The following is a 15804-nucleotide window of genomic DNA, read 5'->3' on the forward strand; positions in this document are numbered from 1 at the left end:
GTTCAGCTGGTCTTCTGGCTTTAAATGTGCAAGTGATTTCCAAATCCTGATCTCCAGTCCTCAGCAATGCCCGTGACCTCTAGACGCGCGTACCCAACTGTGTCTTTAGTATCTCCACGGGGATGTTGGAGAAACACCTCAAACTTCCTATGTGAGAGGAGACCTCTTGCTTTCTTCCTCTGTTCTCTCCCTACCCAGCCTTCCCCACGGGGGTGGGGCACATGTCAGGCCAGCTCATCATTTCGGGTCTCTGTTCACCTCTCCCCTCTTGAGAGAAGACTTCTCTGTCCATCCCATCGAACATTCCCCCCCCTTCTTGATCTACACCGCCCATCTCGCTTCTCGCCCGTCCTGAGCTCTAAGAGAACAGAGATCTTAACCTGTCTTATTTACTGCTACATTCTCAATGCCTCAGAGGATGCCAGCCTCATAATGGGAGTTGGATGAATGTGTATTGAAGGAAAGAAAGAATGAATGAGTGAGTGGGCGAAAAGAAAGGAATGACGCATCTTAACAAAGAATTTGCTAAAGATTGAGGTAGGATGAAAGGAATTGGTTAAGTTCAGGGATGCTGTCCCTTATTTTCTTTTTATCTCATTCATAAGTCGTTTATTGAATTTTCTTAAGTGAACGTGAGTTCAGAGAGGGCTAAAGTAGCTTAGGGATCGTGAGGAAAAATATTTACACTGGGGTCTAATAGTTATTGACGTAAAGGTACTTCTAAGATCGAGTTCAACGACTAAATGCGAAACTCGAATTAGTCAATGCTTAAGTAGATGTTCAGAGCGCAGAGGGATGCTAATTATTGCGTCCTCATCATCGAAACCCAGAAACCCACGCTGAGGTTCCCATCCCTTTTACCCTGTTGACAGTGAAAGTGATGGATAGAAAAGGGCTGACGAACCTGCTTCCAGCCTGTGGGTCCCAGGCCTGTGGCGTCTGGCCGCAAGAAGGAGGTGCGGTGAGGAGGCCTCTTTGGAACTGACTTCTGAGCATTAATTTCTTCCACCAGGAGATCAGCAAATGACCCTTTCCACCTGCTGCCATCCAAATTTGGAATTTGGTTACATCATGGGTTTTTGCTCCTGCTGCATAGATTTTATAATCCGTCTCAGGGAGAAAGATGGCATTTCGCATCACCTGCTCTGCCAAGCCTCTCTTTGCAGGGACCATTCACTGCGTCCAAATTAAACTTCATACGATGTCGTTTTCCCCCTTTGCACATTGATGAGTTGGGGAGCCTCACACTTATGAAACACTGGCTTGCTGTTCTTTGGCCAGTGTCTAGATTGTGAACTCGCGGAACGTTCAAAATAAAAATCCCCGTTTGTCACCGCAAGATGAATAGAGGAGCTGCAGTGCCATCTGCTGGCCATGTGGGGAAATGCACGCAATCACTAGTGGAAACACGTTAACGAAGAGATCGAGAGTGCAAACCTGAGGATAAATTTTAAATATGTGTCATAAATTGAAGAGAGTAGATAAAGATAAAAAATTATAAGCTAGAATTTTATAGAGGAAAGCACATTTATATCTTGTGATAGCTGTGTGGTAGTGAGAACTTCTCTTTTTAGGCAGTGTGGGTTCTTGAGTATTTTTCTAGTAGAAGACGTTCTTATTTTGCAGGAAGAATGAAAAATGGGTTGGAAAATAGAAGTTATTAGCCTTTGCGTTTTTTTAAATAATAGGATAGAGTACATTTTACATACATTTTATCCAGAGAGGAAGAGCCCACCATCTGGGAGAAAGACAACTGGGTTGCCAGTGACTGGGGATGACTCTGTTGGCCTGTCACCAGCTGGTGGAACCTCAGGCCACTTCTGGGGGCTGAGTGATGAACCGTCTGACTCTTGATTTCTGCTCTGGTCATGATCTCATGGTTCGTGGGATCAAGCCCTACACTGGGCTCTGCGCTGACGGTGCTGAACCTGCTTGGGACTCTCTCTCTCCCTCTCTCTCTGCCCACCCCCCCCCCCTTCACACACTCTTTCTCCCAAAATAAATAAATAAACTTAAAAAAACCCTTTAATTCAATAAAATTCCTTACAGCTCAGTAAGGGTGTATTATTCTAAATCAGCAAAGGACTAAAGAAAAGCAATGTTTCTTGAGGCCATTTTCCCCATGAAAAGATTTCTTCTAGAAAAAAGCAAAAGTTCACATATTTATAGTTTATTACATAGTTAAGCAGTTGATCAAGAGCTGGGGATATTTGATACTCCTTTGCAAGTACTTCTCATTTGTTCACATTTTGTCACCCTCCCTACATCGAGAGTCCCATTTCTTCGTTATCATCCATATACCTTACTCGTAATAGCATTCAGTACCTTTTTGCTGAATGAATTAAAAACTGAAATGGCTTTTTAAATATCTTCAGTCATTTTCATTTTTGTGTGGATGGGAGGGCAGAGAGTAAGTAGGTCCTTGGGGCTAAATCCTGGCGCAATTCGATGATGAGGTAGATTTTCCTTATTTTCTGTGTTCACAGCATCTCAGTAAGGGGAAATCATGACTTCAGACCGAGCTGTGGTCCTCAGCAAATGAGAGGATGCCTCCCCTACTTCTCTTCTTAGCACCCCCCGCCCTCCCCTCATCGATAGGAGAGGTTTGTTAGATTCGTGTGCTAGTCGGAAACAGTTCTCTTCTCTCATTGAGGGTTTGAAGGGATTGGTGCGGCCTGAGCCTCTGTGCTCACCTGGCAGCCAGCGGTCAGTTAGTATCCATGCACCTGCTCTAAAGAGAGATGGCCCAGCACAGGTGACCCTGCGTGACAGAAAGGCCCTTCCTGCCCTCTCTGGTCACCTTCAATTCGAGAGGTCGTTTCACCTGTAAGGTGGGCAGCAGATCGCCATTTGCCTATTCTGTTTCTCTTCCTCCGACCTCTTCAGGGTAACACGGTTCAAGACTCCCGACCTCGGTCTTCCCGTGCATTCTCACATCCAGGAGAGTTTTGTCAGATGCCCCCGCCTTCCTCCCTGGCAGAGGAACTTGTATTGGGAAGATTCAGGTGTAAACCCCTGAGTAGCTGTGCTTCTGTGCGGAGGCAGGTTCCTTCTTCCTGGTTTTCCCTGTCAGCAAGTGGACACTGAACTCACTTACCCTCTAGGCTTCGGACCCACTTAATGAAAGACTGCGCTCCACCTCTACTCTGACCTTTTTGAGAGAACCCATTTTACCTTTCTTTGATTTCTTCCCTTCTTGCTTTAAGTTGGTGTCTGTCCATGCGTTTGCAAGAGAAACGCTTAATTGATCGGTTTGGGGCTGTGTTCATGTTTCAAGGTATTTTGGCTTTTGTCTGTATCCGCGGTCACAAACGGGCAGCCAGGGTAGGGTGGGGTGTGGGCCAAATTTGGTGCCCAGACATGTATTGATTAACTTGGACACATTTTTACAAACATTGAATTATTTGCCATCACTGGAAAATGTGGAGCTCTCCCCCCCCCTTTAAAAAAAAAAAAAAAGCAGATTTCCTGGCTTCTCTTCGAACATAGAAAGATCTAGCAAGGTGGAGAGCGTGCTTGCGAATTGTCAGAAACCAACTGCAGAGGGGCGCCTGGGTGGCGCAGTCGGTTAAGCGTCCGACTTCAGCCAGGTCACGATCTCGCGGTCCGTGAGTTCGAGCCCCGCGTCAGGCTCTGGGCTGATGGCTCGGAGCCTGGAGCCTGTTTCCGATTCTGTGTCTCCCTCTCTCTCTGCCCCTCCCCCGTTCATGCTCTGTCTCTCTCTGTCCCAAAAATAAATAAAAAACGTTGAAAAAAAAATTAAAAAAAAAAAAAAAAAGAAAAAGAAACCAACTGCAGAAACTACGCACTGTTTCCCCCCCTCCCCCAACTTTTGTTTGGAGCATCTGATCTCCTACATTCCTCCTACAGCTGACCACTTTACTCACCTGCTGGCTTAAGGGGCTGGCATATGGTGTTGGGTCTTGATTTTTATTAGTATTTGCTTTGTCTTCCCCACTTACACAAGAGACTTCTCGATGGTGATAACCTAACGTGTAGTTCATAGTTCACACAAGTGGATTACCCAGTGATCATCTAGTAAAATCCATTCCCTTCATGCAATGGAGGTCTTACCCTGGAGTGAATCTTCACTACATGTTGACCAATGGTCGTGAGTGTGTTTCTAGAAAAGCAGCAACTGGCTAGATACGGGCAGTGGTAAACACCCCATCGGAACTCCCCTGGCTCTGCTGGTGGTGTTGACGCTGGGTCAGACGAATTGGGAGGGTTTTCAGTTCTCACACCAACGCAAGGCTCCCTGGTAATCAGACTTTTTTTTTTTTCTTCTTCTAGGAGCACTCTGCCTAAGTCAAACTCAGAGGACGGCTCTGTAGGTCAGTACTCCTTTTCTTGGTTTTATGACTTCAAAGAATTTTAATACTTTATAGAACACACAAATGGTGAAAAAACAAAAACCACAAAGAATCTTGCCACCCAGAAATAAACACTGTTAAGATTTCGATACATACCTTTCCTTTCTTTTTTTTTTTTTTTTTTTTTTGCCCTGTATTTGTGTGGGCTTTCTTTTAAACATAATTGGGATCATACTCTACATATTATAATTTTTTTGTATTGAATAGGTCCTGAGCATTTTCCCACGTTGATTGAATATTCTTTGCAGTAAAAAAAATTTAAATCTGTATAATATTCCGTCATATGGGATGAGCCATAATTCAATCAACCATCGCTTCTTTGCTGGACGTTTAAGTTGCTTCTAATTTTTGCTCTCAGAGAATTGACACTATCCTAAAAATCCGTGAACCTATCCCTGATCATGTCCTTAGGATGAATTCTCTGATTTGGAACTTCTGAATCAAATATTATGCACAATTAAGGTGTCACATGTCTTATATTTCCTCGATTATAAAATCCAGTCTTGATTTAGTAACACCTTTTCCGTTTGGGTCAGAGTGAGCCTGGTAAGGTCGATTGTGATCAGGAGCAGAAGTGCTCAGATCAGGTTTCAACTTGGAGTTGAATCATGACCCTTCCAATTCAGTGGCTATGGCCTTGGGCAAGTCTCTTGCCTCCTGAAGCCTTGGTTTTCTCATCCACTAAATGGAAAACAATAATACATTATGTTCCTTGTACATATCAAATGAAATAAACCATTAGCTAGCAAAGTGCCTGGGTATGGTAAGTGCTCAATAAATGTTAGCTATTATTTATTTTTTAATTTGTACCTCCATTTTAGAAGCATTAAAATAGAGGAAGGTGGGAAGTATACCTTCCAGTAAAAGAAATACATTATAATCCCTAATAGCCCTAGAGAAAGGTTGCCTTAGTGATAATCCTACCTCTGCTTTAACCCTGCGTGGTTGATATTTGCTGCAGTGTTTAGCCAGAGACAGCAGGTGCCATCAAGGTCACTTTCAAGATTGTGAGTACATAGGAAGTCTCGGCCTAGCTGGCATGGGTTTTATCCCGTAGCTCCAGGGTGTATCAGAATTTAAATGAGGGCATCTTGTTGTGACACATGATCCCTTTTCTAGCCCGGGAACCCTGTGGACACGGGTTTCCACACGTCTGTTTTGTGCCATATCGCCTGGCACCACCAGTCTAGACTGTGGAGACCCAACAGCGCATGACTCCGCTGGGTCCTGTTTCCAGTGGCCGCAGAGCAACCAGACACCAAATGGTGACAGTGACAAAGCCTCTGCTTTGAGCGTGCCACGTCTACGTGAGAGCTGCTCCTTCGCTTCATTTTTAAATAAAGACCCACTCTGTTCTTTTTATGTGCTTGCTTCCTTTCCTTTTGCCTTTTCAAAGGTATTCTGTATCAGTGACGATCAGAACCCTACCAGACACTGCAGATGTCTGGCCACGGCAGTGACATTGTTGTTAAGACAAGTGAGACTATTCCCAGAACCATCGGGGGTTGGGAGGGGAGGGGAGGGAGGAGGGGTCCCATTTGGGAGAGGTCACAGCAGGATCGCAGTCTGCTTTCTTGTCATGGAACCCTGGGTAGCTGCAGACGGTAGGTCACCAAGTAGCCCGAATGCCAGAGGGGTGGGAGTCTCCTCTCCCATCCCGCCCACACCACGGCTGCACCCACGAGCACTCCACACCCTAGAGAAGGCATGCAGGTCAACCCCACAGGCCCATGGGACCAGCTCTGTTGACTAATGCCCACGGGACATGCCAACCATTCTGTTCTCTTCATTAAATCTGGAATAACAGAACGAAGTCAAGATGGGGATCCACACCAGGGATAACGGCAAAACAAAGTTAACTTCTTAAAGCATCCTATTTGTGGTCGGGTGGAAATAATTGTGGCTGAGACCAGAGGGGGAGACTCTACCACAAGCCAAGACAAGGCAGAATTAGACATCCTAGTTAGACAACATCAAAGCGAATATAAGAATGTGTGTTTGGCCTGCCTTTTTGATGTTTCTTTATTTCTCATCTTAGCCCCACTGCACCATTACTCGCTGCTAGGAAATTTGCATTTCTTTTAAACAACTTTTTAGGCATTTCCAAGTCTTTCACAAACTAAAAGAGAAAAACTGTCTTTTTGTGAAATCAAAGTATTCTTATAAGCTTTGAATTCTAAAGAAGAGGCTACTTTTGTTATTAATGAATTTATTGCTTGTGCCTCCCCCCCCCCCCACTTTTGTTTTTAAAGGAAAAGGAGATTGGAAGAAGAAAAATAAGTATTTCTGGCAGAACTTCCGAAAGAACCAGAAAGGAATAATGAGACAGACTTCAAAAGGTACTGTTACAGCTGACGGACAGTAGGTCCCTTTAGCTCTCAAATGCAGGGAAGCCCTGTGCCACTGGTCTAACTGCACGCTAGAATGTCAGTGACTCTTTGCCTGGGCTCGTAAAGTCTTCAATTTCTCAGACATTGCCTTCATTACTTGAAGACTTCACCCCAGTGGTGTTTTTTTGTTTGTTTTTTAAATCAAAGAAAATAAGATGAGAAGAGTCTGGCCAATCTTCCTTTTCATAGGTCTGACGGCAAAGACCAAATCTTTTGTTTTCTCGGTCACGCCAACCTCAAGAAGATCTTGACCCACCAAGATCTATCCTAAAAGGGTCTAGAAAGGCATAGCATTTGTTAGGGTTGGACCCACCCCCCACCCAGTCCTGCCACCTGGGGCCTTTGCAGTCTTCTGAACTTGCGACGCTTCTCTGTGGCAGGGACAGTTACGGGGTTGGGAAACTCTAACGGTCTGACATCATGGGAATTTGCCTGGGCGGCTTTGTGAAGGGACTCCTGCCCTCCTCTTGGCCGTGTCTTTGTTGTTGTTTATATAGTAAGTAAATATGTCGTCCCTTTGCGGCCCCGTTATGTAATTTATGTTTCCCCAGTATTCAGAGAGGGAACAGAAACAGAAAACAAAGCCACTTCTGGATTCCGGTCCAGCCGAATGAGGTTATCAGGAGATGAAAACTTTCAGTTGCTCACCAGTGACACTGTTTGTTTTCTTTTACAAAGTCGTAGCGTCCTACCCTGTTCAGAATGCTTCCCCAGTCATTGGGACACACGGAAATGAGAAAAGCGGACAGGGACAGCACGTACACCGGTTAGCGCACCTGGGTCCTCGGCAACATTCGGTGGGGCCATTTCAGTTGTCCTGCCATAAAGCTAGGACGCTTCGACATTGCCAGTGTTTCCTTTTGGTACGCACCCAGGATCACTTGGGATGCAGAGTAAGCCTTGGATCCCAACAAAGTCTTATTTAGAAAGAAAGGAAAGGAAAAAGAGAGCGAGAAAGGGATGGGGGGAGGGAGGAAGCCAATAGTTTGCTGGCGCGTGTGGATTTAAAAAAAACACACACAAAAACAAAAACAAATCCAGCCAGCTCCCCATCGCCCCCTCCACCATCGGAGGCGACGCAGATAGTAAAATGAATCAAACCAGCAGGCTTGTCTCCTCACCCGGCACACGCTATTATTCTTCCGGACAAGTAGATGAGTGGCGAAGGGAGCGTGAGTGGTATTTCTGGACTGATTGATTACAAAATGGAAATGAGATAGGGAAACCCGGGGGAACGTGAATTCCAGGGTTGCCCCGACTGCAGCGGGTTCCTGCCGATCTGCGGCCGGACTCTTGTACTGTCCCTCTAGACCAAGGGCAAATGTAGCCATAGCCCAGCATCCTAGTGACACCGAAGCTGGCAAAGTATGCGTAAGAAAGACCGGGCAGGGGAAAGATGAGCGACCGGAGTGTGGGCTTGTTCCCAGTCTGTGCATTACAGCCTCACACGCTGACCAAAAGCGCACAAGCCAACGTGGCTCACGTATATTACAGGCAGCGGCCATCCGTTGGCTTTGCGGGAAAGCACTTTGGAAGGATCTTAGCGAGGATGGCCCCGAGCAGTTCTGGCTGCCTTCAGTTTTGAGTGGCAAGCTGAGTTCCCTCCCAGTTTGGATGCGCATTTATGACGAGGCTTTCAGATGTATACATATATGATAACCTTCCCTCCAGTGAACCAAAATGCCGCATCCCTGCGACTGTATTTATTTGTGCTTCTCCTGTGAGGAACGACAGTCACACAGTTTAGGAAGAATCTGGGGTCTCACCGGGCTGTAGGTCTTGTTCTGCCGCTGACTCTGTGACCTTCAAGTTCTGTGTCGTGAAAGAGGGGTCCCTCCGTCCCCTCCCCAAAAAACTTTCCTCTTGTTCATATTTGAAATGGAAGGACACAGAGGACCATAGCCAAAGGAGCTTTGGAATGCTTATCGGCTCTAAGCAGGTCTTTAAATTAGGTCTCCACCCCCCGCTGCTATTCCAGACTTCCTGTCAGCTTTCTTCCAAAACTCCTCTGCTGGACCCTCCATCACAAAGGCTCCGATCATTTTGAAGGGTCTGTGTCCATGGTAACGTCCATAGGCTCTCGGAGCCTGTTTCTCGATAAGATGGACTCGTTGGCTTATTCGAAAGTAGCCCGTTACTGCTTCTCTTGCTCCAGTAACGTACCATGCTACACAGTGCCCTTGAATGACCTCCTTCTCTAGCCCGGAACGAACGAGGAGCTTTCAGGATTAGCATTCTGTTTTCTCTTTTTTCTTCATTCCGGTCTTCTGTCTTCAATCTCTAGGAGAAGATGTGGGCTACGTGGCCAGCGAGATAACAATGAGTGATGAGGAACGGATTCAGCTGATGATGATGGTCAAGGAGAAGATGATCACCATCGAGGAAGCACTTGCAAGGGTAAGAGCATAGATGATTTGGTTTACATTTGTGAGTCCTTGGCCCCCCTGACATGGAACAATGTTTGGGGACTGCTGAAGCCTGAATGTTTATGTCCGCCCTCCCCCACAACCCCCAGATCCATATATTAAATTCCCACGCCCAATGCCGTGTTATTTGGAGGTAAAGCCGTTGGGGGTACTTAGGTTCTAAGGGTGGAGTCCTCATGAATAGACTGAGTGAGCTTATAAAAGAGGCCCCAGAGAGTTCCCACACCCCTTCCCCCATGTGAAGACCCATGGTGAGAACATTGCTATCTGTGAACCAGGAAGCAGGTCCTTACCACACATTAAATCTGCCATCCCCTTGATCTGGGACTTTCTAGCCTCCAGAATGATGAGGAATTTCTGTTACTTTTAAGCCACCTGTTCTATGGCAGTTTGTTATCGCAGCTGTAGGAGACTAAAACCGGTGCCTCAGAGGGTACAGGAATAGATGAAAATAGCGTTTTGATGATACTTTGGTGGCGGTCATCAGGTACCTATGTTATCGGATAAAATACTGATTCCACTCTCTTTACTTAATACAAGCATTCCATGTTGTAAGTTTTGATTTCCATCTTCAGCGACTACACGAATAAATGAATGGCAAATAGTTTTGAGCTGTGGACCACTTTAACGAGGAAAATGACTCTCTGAATGCCATGGCAAAATTCACAAGCCTCATCAAAAGATTGATAAGAACGTAATAAGGACAAAAAATTAGTACATAAAAAGCCGAGTAAAATTTAATATAGGACAACCATTGCAAACGTCGGTTCCGTAAGAGACTATCACAAATGAAACTTTGAATAACCTAAAAGTTAAGCTTTAGGTCTACCTTAAACTTTTGCTTCCTTTTATTTCTAAGTAGATATTAATTACAGTTTCGTGTGGCACACACTTTTTGCTCAGAGTTAAATAGAGCACTAAAAGAACCTAATTAACCCTTAGGGGACTGGGGTAGCATTTGTTACTGAGGTCACAGTTATTAAGAGATTTCCTACTTGGTTGTTGCCAAACCAACTGACTGATGGACTCTTGGGTTTCCACTTTGATCAGCTGGTTTGGTGCTGTGTAGACAGTGATAAATTCGGCAGGTTTAGAAACAAACGAAAACTTTTAAGTCACCAAGGAACCATTTAATGTGTTAAGACTAGACCACGAAGTAGAATCTTAAAGACCTGAAACCTTGAAACTGTGACAGGAACCCTCAATTTAATTTAGTGTACCTGACTCTAAACCTCAACAGTTTAAAAGAAAAAAAAAACGTTAATTTATTGCTGAGACAATTATGGGGGGGGAGAAAAAGCACTTGAAAGGAATGGGAGGTGGGACTGGGTGTAGCAGGAGGCCTGAAGGCCAAGGCCACCTTCAGACGCCCATCTGCTGACTTCTCTTGCTCCGTCGACTCGAAAAACTGGAGGTGACCTCGGCCTGCAGTGTCCCTGGTGGACCAAAGTAGTGCTGGGCCAGCGATGGAACAGATGACAGGTGCCAACCCCTTGTCCTTGCTGCAGATCCCCTTTCACACTCAGCCCGGTCTCCCTCCTCCACCACCCCTCTGGCCACCTGGCCCAGCTGCCAGCGGAGACACAGAGTCCTCCGTGTATTTTCTTTCCAGTTCCGTTCCTTGAACATGGCGTGGCATTTGGGGAAATATCCAACTGGATGCCTAGAAGATGCATGTGAGAAACTCGAACCTGCATTTAGTGTTACCGCGACAGGCGAGATGTTTCCTTCTGGGGAGAAATGCCGCTCGCCTTGCCCTTTTAATCCTAAAAATGAAGATGAGAATGCAGACGATGTCTACAGTCGTCTGGCCACGCCTATGTTTGGAAAGGGAGTTGCATGCGATGTACCTAATCCAGTTTTCCTGGAGCAGAAGAAAATATTAAAAGTGGCCTTGGGCCGCCTGGGTGGCTCCGTTGGTTGAGGTTCTGATTCTTGATTCTGGCTCAGGTCATGATCTCACAGTTCGGGGGTTCGAGTCCCACATCAGGTTCCACGCGGACAGTGGAGCCTGCTTGGGATTCTCTCTCTGCTCCTCCCCCGCTCATGTGTGCGCACACGCGTGCACTCTCTCTTTCTCTCTCTCAAAATAAATACAAACTTTCTAAAAAGCGGCCTTAACATGGTCAGTTTTAGGTAGCACATTTCTCCCATGCAAGTAATAATCAGGCCTGACCCTGCTTGGCTTCCGAGATCAGGCACCGAGATCGGGTGCGTTCAGGGTGGGAGGCCCGTAGACTAGGTGGCACATGTCTCCAGTTTGAAAAGCAACAAAGGAATATTTTCAAAGTTGGAGAGAAAAGTTAATTCGAAGCTCTGTCCGAGCCGGTCATTTTACCAACTAGCCACTGTTTACAGGAAAGGAAATCAGACGTTAACGCCACGCGAAGGTGACACGGCGGTGTGTGGATTGGGGTGGAGGATTTAGCCGTGCCGTCCGTCTGTTCGCAGGTGGGCAGCCTTGCCGAATCTCGGGGCAGAGCTCCATCAAGAGGTCAAAACTATTTTCTGTAAGGCGATCCAGAAGCACAGGTTTTGGTGAAGAACAAAACCGATGACGTTCTCCAAACTTTACGAGATTCTGCACGCTAAGATGGGTGTCCTTTGCCAGACGATGAAGTAGCGGGGAAGCCCTTTGGCCTGCCCTCGATAGGGCAGCATACGTCTTCAGCTACTAGTGCCTGGATGGGCTGCTGCCTTGGCCAGAGACAGCACACTTGAAGCAACACGTTATTTAGAGCAGATAACAGTCTGTGGAAAGGATCTGCCTCTTTAATGACCAGGTCAAGGAGCTAAATTTACTTGGTCGTGGTATTAAAAGAAAACCCTTTGACTTGAACCTCTCGATGAGAATGGTCCTTCAGGACATTGGGTGTAGGTTTCTCTCACTGTCAATCAGACACCTTAAGACCCGTGGGTAGAACGTCTAAATGTTACCCCTGAGGGGACAACCCAGGATTAGGAGAGAAATTTGCCTGTGAGCTGTTTGGAGCTGGGAGTATCCCCCGGTACATCCTTGTATTGGGAGCATTTTGTGTAATGTCAAAGACAGGTTGGTCCGTTATGCTTTGTTTATATGAATTTGATCTCATTGATGGATGTTTTATATACAGCCATGATTCACACACCTGAAAATCCCAGTTGTCGATACCAACTGAGATCAAAATGAAAAAGGCTACAAGGAATTAATATGTGAAATACCACTGTAAGCCGCAAAGCAGCATTTGAAGAGAATGACCTTTATGAAACAACTCTGTATATTTTTTTGAATGTGTAATTTAAACAGTGGCTTAACTTAGGGTTTTTATATTTTGTGAACTGAATAGTTCCATCAAATCTAACGGCACTTCAAACATTTTCTAATAGTTTTGTGGTGGATACTTACTACATATGCTTTAGAGAAGTCAAGCTTATTAGTAAAAAAAAAAATTGGGAGGGGTCTAGGTAATTAGCATATTCTATATAATACAACTTCCAGGTGCTAATTTTTAAAAAAAATATATATTTTTTTGAAGGGGAAAGAGACAGAGTGTGAGTGGGGGAGGGACAGAGAGAGAGGGAGACACAGAATCGGAAGCAGGCTCCAGGCTCTGAGCCATCAGCACAGAACCAATGCAGGGCTCAAACCCATAAACTGTGAGATCATGACCTGGGCCGAAGTTGGACACTTAACCAACTGAGCCACCCAGGTGCCACCCAGGTGCTAATTTTAAAAGCATACGTAACTCTTGGTAAGTAAGTTCAGGGTTTTCACATCTTGGGATAGTTCTGAGATACTTGGAATCCACAGGCTATTCATTTATCGGGTACTTTTTGTGGTGTGTGAGGATGGGTGGGTAGGGAATAAACTCAGTTCTAAAGTTTTGGCTAGAAGAGAACTCTCTTGCTTTGGAACAATAATGCTCAGCATGATGGAGCTATGTCGTAGAAAAATATGTCCTTTGACATTTTACCTGGAAGCACTATCCATAGGAAATTGAGGGAGACCCGTAACCATGATTTAATAATCATATTTCCTAAAATATAATTATCAGTACAAAAGGCTACTCATGTAACTTGATCCAGTTACTAAATATTACATATTTATGCATCTGGAAAACATGTGGCTGTTTCCATAAGGTCATATCTGTGTGAAAGTCCTAAATAAAGTCTTTGGGGTTTATTAAAAAAAAAGTGTGGGGGGGGGTTCAATGTTTGTTGCTGACTTGACTGCCGCTAAGTGAGGGAAGGTAGCAGAAGAGCCAGAGGAAAAATCTGGACAGAGATGCGATTTTAGGAGAAATCTAGCTTCAGAACCATCCCCTAGGGAGTAGGGAGCCCTGGAAGGTGAATTGCCTTGTAAAGTTGTCCTGCCAGAGAAAGAGAGGCTTAAAGCTGATTGGGGAGGAGGAGGCAGCCTTCTAGATACCTCTGGGAAATGAATCCTGTCGACCACGGAGAGTTCTCCAGAGAGAATTATAGGGTGTAGATGTGAGCCCAAATCCACAGTAACTGGGGAAGTGATGAACAGTTTTGTCAACAGAGTCTGGGCATCTGGTATACCAGAGCTCACACTTATAAACTGGGAACCTATATATATTATTTAATTATTTCCTTGCAGCAGCAACTGTGATCAGTCACAGGGATTTGGACAATGACAGAGGCTTATGGAGAGAATCCATAGGAAAACAACAAAATGATTATGGGGTTTTTAAAATAGATCCCATGGGTGAAAAATGGTAAAGATTTATCTCCGAGAAGAAGCAGAAAAGAACTTAATCACTGTCTCCCAAGTATATGAAGGATGATTAAACAACAACTCTTCAGGATGTACTGAAGAGTGTTTTGTTTTATTTTGTTTTAATCTCTACTGAGGACAGAATAAAAGGAAATGAAGTTAAATTGCAGCTGGAGGGGATTTAGATTAGATATAATATAAATGTTCTTTTCTTGTAGAAATGGGACATTTTAGTATCTCCTCAAAGGTTTTAAAAATAGAGTAAGCATTAACCTACTAAAGGTGGCCATCCCTCTAGGAATCATGTCCTAGACTTCAAGTATGAGCAAACTATGGGACTTAAGAAAATAGGATGTGAAAGGAGTATTTCCTCCTGAGACAGACACACGCACGTGCACACACACACACATACACGTGCACACACACACACACACACACACGTGCACACACAGACTTCTGTCATTGTTTTAAAACTATACATTTGCTTTAAAAGATCTAAGTTCTCAAATGAAATCAGTTGTCTTTCTTCCATGAAGTTATATTTAAGCCAGAGCTTCTTTGGGAGCAAAGTGGAATATAAAAGAGTAGTTTTATATATATATATATATACACACACACACACACACACACATACATACATATACACACACACACATTTATATATATATGTATATAAAATCAGGTTAGGTTTTCCCCTTGTAAAATGCACTTAAAATTGTTTTTTAGAGATCCTGTTTTATAACTCTAAAACATAGAATTTTATTTTTTAATTTTTTGTAATGTGGGAGAGGGGCAGAGAGAGAGGGAGACACAGAATCCGAAGCAGGCTCCAGGCTCTGAGCTGTCAGCACAGAGCCCGATGTGGGGCTTGAACCACAAATTGTGAGATCATGACCTCAGCCGAAGTTGGACACTTAACCGACTGAGCCACCCAGGAGCCCCAGGAAAGAGCATTCTCCTACATAAATGTACTATAAAGATTAGAGTAAAAATAATGCCCCTAATGTACTAAAATGATATTAAATGTACTAAAATGTATTAAAATGATATTAGCAAAGAGCAAAAGCTCACACTCTTGGAGTTGATGTGAACTTTGAGTTCTCTTTGATCTGAAACCACAAGGGTGGTGATAATACTATGCTCATACTGAGTCTGTTGCATGCGTTCGGTGTGCTAAGAGTTTTGTTGTATTAAGTGATTGTGGTAGTTGTTTCGTGAGATAGTTTTCTGTCATCCTCATTTTCAAACTGAGGCACGGAGGAGTTACGTAATTGGCCCAGGGGTTCCCGATTGGTTCTGCAGCCAATTAATCACTATGATCTGCCTTCCCCAGTCTGTCTCCTGTCACAAGTATGCACAGAAAAGAATTTCCTGGTAGGAGTGATACTTCAGAAAGTTGCTTTTCCCTCGAGGGATATCGTCAACATGATGACTTTGCTACATCTGTGTAGCTCCTGTAGGTTGAAGACAGTCATGTTACCATCTCCTGGGCTATTAGGTCAGATCATTCATTTCTGGTTTTCTGGTGTCTTGATTTATGGAACTGATTTAATCAGTGTCTTAAATTTGTATCTAAAAACTACTTTGTAATAGAATTTTAATACAATGGCAACTTCAGTGTATTTTGTTGCAGAGTTAAATTTCTACATGTTTTATGAAAACACACTTGGAACTTCTCACATTTGCCATTCTAAAAGACCTTTCATCGAATTCTGTTGCCTTAACATTTGCCAATTTCTTATAATATCTCACTTGTCTTTCTATTTCAGAAAGTAGAAACCTAGTGTCTAAACCCAAACTTTAGATTAGTCTCTGAACATATTCTAGATAGTTGGTTATTTTCCTCTCATCCACAAGGTTCTCCAATAAAGCCCATAATGTTTGTTAGGTGATAGATA

The 15804-nt window shown here is 44.3% G+C and overlaps 1 protein-coding gene across 14 annotated transcripts in view; it reads left to right on the forward strand.

The window, feature by feature from the left end:
* Positions 1-15804, forward strand: part of SASH1 (SAM and SH3 domain containing 1) — a 337965-nt gene that overhangs the window by 248735 nt on the left and 73426 nt on the right. For all 14 annotated transcript variants that reach the window (XM_023254477.2, XM_023254482.2, XM_045058618.1 and 11 more), the window contains 3 exons: positions 4294-4334; positions 6626-6712; positions 9048-9160. In XM_023254477.2, coding sequence (XP_023110245.1) covers positions 4294-4334; positions 6626-6712; positions 9048-9160 — 241 coding nt within the window. The remainder of the gene's footprint in view (positions 1-4293; positions 4335-6625; positions 6713-9047; positions 9161-15804) is intronic.

This window comes from Felis catus, chromosome B2 (assembly GCF_018350175.1).
Source record: "Felis catus isolate Fca126 chromosome B2, F.catus_Fca126_mat1.0, whole genome shotgun sequence".
NCBI lineage: Eukaryota > Metazoa > Chordata > Mammalia > Carnivora > Felidae > Felis > Felis catus.